This window comes from Gadus morhua, chromosome 4, assembly GCF_902167405.1.
Source record: "Gadus morhua chromosome 4, gadMor3.0, whole genome shotgun sequence".
NCBI lineage: Eukaryota > Metazoa > Chordata > Actinopteri > Gadiformes > Gadidae > Gadus > Gadus morhua.
This window is the reverse complement of record NC_044051.1, coordinates 3705648-3711247: the sequence shown is the minus strand read 5'-3', so window position 1 is coordinate 3711247 and position 5600 is coordinate 3705648. Positions and strand designations below refer to the sequence as shown.

Sequence of the window (5600 nt, the reverse complement as noted above, 5' to 3'; positions counted from 1 at the left end):
GCGCCTCACTCACCGCCTCCCACGTGGGCTGCAAACGAGCACACACAGCGCCGGTGGGCTAAACTCCTTAGTGACTTTTTCAAGAGAGCCACTTCAGCGCGGAGGAACAGAACCAGTGGGTGGATCGCCGGGGCAGCGGTGTTTATGCTATACTCGGTGGAAAAAAAGGTTTGGGACGGAGTACAAAAGGCGAGGCAGACACCACCCACAGCGGTGCGCCACAAACACCCGTCACTCAAGGAATACTATGCGCTCGAGTAGGCTAGTGCTCCTCTCCCGGGCTGTCACAAGTCATGTTCGGGGCGGGGATAAAGCGAAAGGGTTGGGACATATTGGTTGATAATAACTTTATATTACAAGTTATTATCAATACAAACAATTATCAACCATATTGGTTGATAATTGTTTAACAGCATAACTGGTTTGGCCAGATTGATCAAGAAATCTGACCCAAATTGGGAACACTGAGCATAGGGACGTTTGTAAGACTCCACCCATCCATATAGGGGTGTAAACGAAACACTCGTACACGGATGACATATCTGATCATGTTTCGGTAAACGCGGCCACAGGGAACCGGAATACTTCGCTACGGTCATGTCAACACTAGAATCACTAACCGGAACGACAGAACCAATCATCAAGGCTGGATTAGCCCCAGCCAGGACCCTCGGGCAATGACGCTAACTTCAAAGTGTCATGGCACTTTTAAATTATTAATGGATGTTGGCAAGGGCTGGTGTGCGTGGGCCGGATCGACTGCACCACAAGAAGACGTCTCCATAAGCATTCCTCTAGTCCGCTGATGGCATCAGTTCTGTGTCAGCACTTTGGGGAGGTACGGGGGAGATCAAGGGGTGAGGAGGGGGTAAGGGGGGAGAGTCACAGCCACACGAATAACCTTGTGGATGCCCACTGCCGTGCTGGTGTATGTCTACGGTGGACTGGATGTACCTTGAGGTGCGGCCACAGGCTCCGTGCGGGTTTATTCTGTGTGTCTCAACTGCTTTAGTTTAGTATTGTAGGCTGTTCTAGAAGTAGGCCGACTAGTATAGAACTGGGATGGAATAAAAATCGATACCTTTGCATACAATTTAGACAAGGATCATTGCAAAACCGTTGTACTGCTCAAGTTTAAAGAAATTGGGGGAAATAGTCCTGTATACGTGTCATTTCTTCAACGGTAAATATGAAAATCAACATAAATGCACCTCATTAGTCTAAAAAGGATGTTCCCGTGTCATTTCCCGAGTGGAAAATGATTGGCATGCCACTCACGTCCCTACTAATGGTGCATTTCTCTTTCACTGCATTGAAAAGCAACAATATAGTTGGTTGCAAAATAACCACTCTTTGCAAATAACACAACGGTGCCCCCTCGTGGTCACGGCATAGAAACGAGTATAAAGGCGGAGCAACACTTTTATAAACATCAAATGAAGATAACAATTTATTACTCTTGGAAGCGACATTTTTGCTAATTATGGCCAACAGTTGAACCCCGTGCAGACGCTCTCATCAACTAGGTTCTAGAGACGCTGAGTTAACAAAACGTCTGATTATTCTACTGTCTCATGTCAGTTGGGCTCACCACGGCAGAAGGGGGTATGGTTCTGGTACATAGCATTCGCTAAAAACGTATGCAATATCCGCTTTTTATCTATAATAATCATAATAATTAAAATTAAACCATTTCAATAAAAGCTTTTCCTCACAAAGAAGCACCAACTACATTCTTTAACTTAGTATATTGATTTTATTCAGGGAGCTCAGCGGGAAACACAAGCGTTCGGTTACATTTACAGAAGAAGAAGAAAAAGGAGGAAGAGGAGGATGGGTTCCTCCAAGTGGGGGTCCCCCCTTACTGGGCCTTGGGGGGCACCCACTCGTGGATCTTCTTGGTGGTGGTGGAGAAGGGCACGTACTGCTGGGGCGTGGCGCTCACGTTGAACTGGTGCGTCTCTGCCAGGAACTTCCTGGGCACGGGCGGGTGTGTGGTGGGGGGGTCGTCCGTCATACAGTGCAGCCAGCGGTGCCTGGAGGGGGACGGGGTGGGGGTGACGGGGTTGACTGCATTAGGGTGGGGTTGCGTGACTACAATTATCAATTTTATTTTATTGAGTGATGAAGGATAACTATAACTAAAATTATAACTATCACTTAAATGATAACTTAAAATGATAACTGGATGCTTATGAGTTAATTAAGTACGTTTGTAAAAAGGAATTTTGTTGGTTTTGTCGTTGGTCATTTGATCTAGAGAAATCGTTTGCAAAATTGGTTGCCTTTTTGTGCGAGGACAAAAAAATAATTATTAAAGTAAATGATCGCTTACTTCTTCATAAACAGCAATAAAGTAGTCAACATTCTCCCCACAATGAAGCTAGACAAATCTTAATTTACAGGTAGTGCTGAAAATACAAAAAGATATTACTATACTAATACGACATACACCTCACAAGTTGCGACTAGACCTAACAATAGAATAGGACTATACCATGAACACAACGTAATAATAATATCAAAGTTCGGGTCGTACCATTCAGCCGGCACCATGCTGCCGTCTACCTCCCACATGGTGTTCTTGCCGTTCATCTCGGTGGTGTACAGCACCCAGCGGTGCCTCCCTGCAACACAAGCAGCACACCGTCTGAGCGCACGCAGCGGCATTCACCGTCCAGTCGTTCACAACGCGAGAACGAGTTTCAACCTGTGGTGCGAGTTCCCCTGGTGGTGCGTAAGGGTACTGCAGGTGGTACGTGGGATTTTACGATTGTTATAAATACGATATAGATAATTATAAATGTGTATATTATTGGGTAATAAGTCAATATAATGTTATGGCTTGTTATTATTTTATAAATTTAAATTTCGTATTTAAATTGTGACATAAACATGAATACATTAATTTCCATGACAATTTCATTAAATATCCATATATTTATCCTCCTAATACCCCACTGATAACTAATGTACTTATGTATAGACAAAGAAAGAGAGTCAGTAAAGTTTCAGTCTCTTTGTGCATTCCATTGTACGTTTTCATTGTAAGGTTTCCTATTGTCATATGTTATTGTGTTATTTTGGAAATAAACAGTGGGAGCCAAATTAGCCTTGTTTACTTTTTTTGAAGTTCTAAAAGTGGAAATGGCAACGGTCTTCTGTTGTTGACCCTACCAAATTCTGGGTGGATCAACCAATAGTAACATGTTTATAGCTCATAGTTTTTTCAAACGTATTACTCTTTTCAGATACATGAGCACGTATAAACCAGGGAAGATTAAGCTATGCAACAATACTTATCCGTCTATCCGTTGTAGCCCTGACTGAAAACGTGTAACCAGATGAATCATGGACGTGTTTATCCAACACAATCTACCAAGCTCCAAGTGGACACACTACACAAGTATGACAGGAGTTAGGTTTGGCGTTACCGAAGAAGTAGTTCTTGGAGTCCTCAAAGTATTTGTTTCCATATTTATCGACTCCGATCAGCGCTCCGGTCTTCACGTCATTAGCCCTGCCAGAAAGAAGAAGAAAACACAATGAATACTATTCACTGAATAATCTGATCGGATGACAGATCTGTTGGTTATTCAGTGAACAATCTGATCTGATGTGAGATCGGATGGTTATTCAGTGACAACTCTGATCTGATGTAAGATGTTATGTCAGATGTAATGGTTATTCAGTGAATACTCAGATCTGATGGTTATTCAGTGACTTGTTATTCAGAGTCAAACAGCTGGATGAGATTGGGGTCAGCTACGGCTCTTCAAGACCCGTCAATATGCTGTCAATCAAGGGTACATTTTGATCACTCAACGGATCGATGAGAGCTCCATACATAAACAAATACAACATACCTGAACAACTGTACGAGAAAGCCTTTGACACCGCCATGACCTCCTAGCTGTCCCAAAGCCCTTCGAGCGATATTCACAAACTCGGCCATCTTCAGGCGGTAGTGTTTAGGGGACGGACTGTGCGTCTGTGAGAAATGTCCGTGTTCAACAAAATCTTACTCCCAGACCGTTCCTACACGATGTGTATCTGTTCGATATTGAGCTTGGTTCAAGTTAAATCAACATTGTGCATTTTGTAAGTCACAAATAACCGATTTTGACAAGTTATATATGCAGGTATATATAGTTGATCTTAATTACCAAAGTAAGATACAATAGAGCTTTATATTTCTTCCGACAATTAAGAATTAATATTTTTATCTGGTTCACTAGAAAGTATGCGTCTTTGAGGACTGGTGAATAATTTTTCAGTCATCTTTGTTATTCTAGCTTTCTACAACTCAATTCAAAATGAACTACCTGCCTTCACAGCCTGGCACAACGATGGCAGAACTGGCTGTTACCAATATCACACTGACTTATTGATTCAAGGCACGGCATACAATTAGTATTGTGTATTTATTGTATTGCAAGCCTTTACTTTGCTAACACATCTTAATTATATATATTATGATAAATTCAGTTATTTATATACATTTATGAAGTTGAGCCTTTCAAAAATATTGAATGAAAAACATATTTGATCATTTCGTATTTAAATTGTGACATACACATGAATACATTAAATTCCATGACAATTTCATTTAATATCCATATATTTATCCTCCTAATACCCCACTGATAACTAATGTACTTATGAATAGACAAAGAAAGAGATACAGTAAAGTTTCAGCTAATATATTTCATCCCTTTCCCTCACTCTTGGACCCAAACGTTTCATATTGAGCCGAACACAAAAACAAACACAAACATTACATTTACATTAAACACACATCTCATATGAACCTCACAACTCAACAACCACAACAACTCAGGAACCTCGACGGTCTTCGTTGAAACCAACAGAACCGCTCCTCAAAGGCTCCTCGACACGGAATCGCCATTGTTTGTTTCCGTCTCCCACGGCAACGCGCCGCCGGAACCGGCTCCAGGCCCCTCCGTCCTCCGCAGCGCGAGTCCCAGCATGTCTGCGCGGCAGGGGCCCTTAAGGCACGCCAGGTCCCTACCGGGGCCCCAGGGGGGTAATAAAGAGAGCCAGGTCCCTACCCGGGCCCCAGGGGGGTAATAAAGAGGGCCAGGAGCAGCTCACTAAGGGCCCCCCCCCCAAACCATGTCAGACCCTGGAGAGAGGACTGCTGACGGAGATGTTGGTCCCCCAGGGGCCTAACCCAACACCGGGACCGGGTGAGGGCTGACTGACAGGGGGCCCAGGGTTGGGTGTGTGTGTGTGTGTGTGTGTGTGTGTGTGTGTGTGTCTCTGCCTGCTCTCCTGCTCATCGCACTCTTTTGTCTCTCTTCTGTAGCGCTTCAAAAGAGAAAAAACACAAGATTGAGATGAATAGATTAATTTGATAGTCGCGGTTATATCGGATGACACAAATTGAAAACCAAAGAAGTAGAAGAATAAGTAGGAAGACACCATCTTATATTTCGGTCGATCAATCAGTCCAACTTCATTTGTACTTTACAAGTCGTACGTCGACTTCTGCCTTACAAATGGCTGCAACTCCAAAAGGGGAAGCCAAGAGTTGGTTAAAAAAATTAAATTTGTTTAAATACAAAACATAAGATTAA

General features: G+C 43.0%; 1 protein-coding gene and 1 long non-coding RNA gene across 2 annotated transcripts in view; both read right to left on the bottom strand.

Moving 5' to 3' along the window:
• Positions 1-1736: 1736 nt before the first annotated feature.
• ndufa12 (NADH:ubiquinone oxidoreductase subunit A12) lies at positions 1737-4029 on the bottom strand. The gene is made up of 4 exons (XM_030355095.1): positions 3867-4029; positions 3435-3520; positions 2540-2627; positions 1737-2036 (listed from the first exon to the last, which is right to left on the bottom strand). Exons 1-4 carry the CDS (start codon positions 3953-3955, stop codon positions 1862-1864), a joined length of 438 nt encoding a protein of 145 aa, XP_030210955.1. The 5' UTR covers positions 3956-4029; the 3' UTR covers positions 1737-1861.
• A 658-nt stretch (positions 4030-4687) lies between these two features.
• The window catches only part of LOC115542714 (uncharacterized), a 5546-nt gene continuing 4633 nt past the window's right edge, over positions 4688-5600 (bottom strand). Inside the window, exon 4 of the long non-coding RNA XR_003976599.1 lies at positions 4688-5331. This is a non-coding gene — a long non-coding RNA (uncharacterized LOC115542714). The remainder of the gene's footprint in view (positions 5332-5600) is intronic.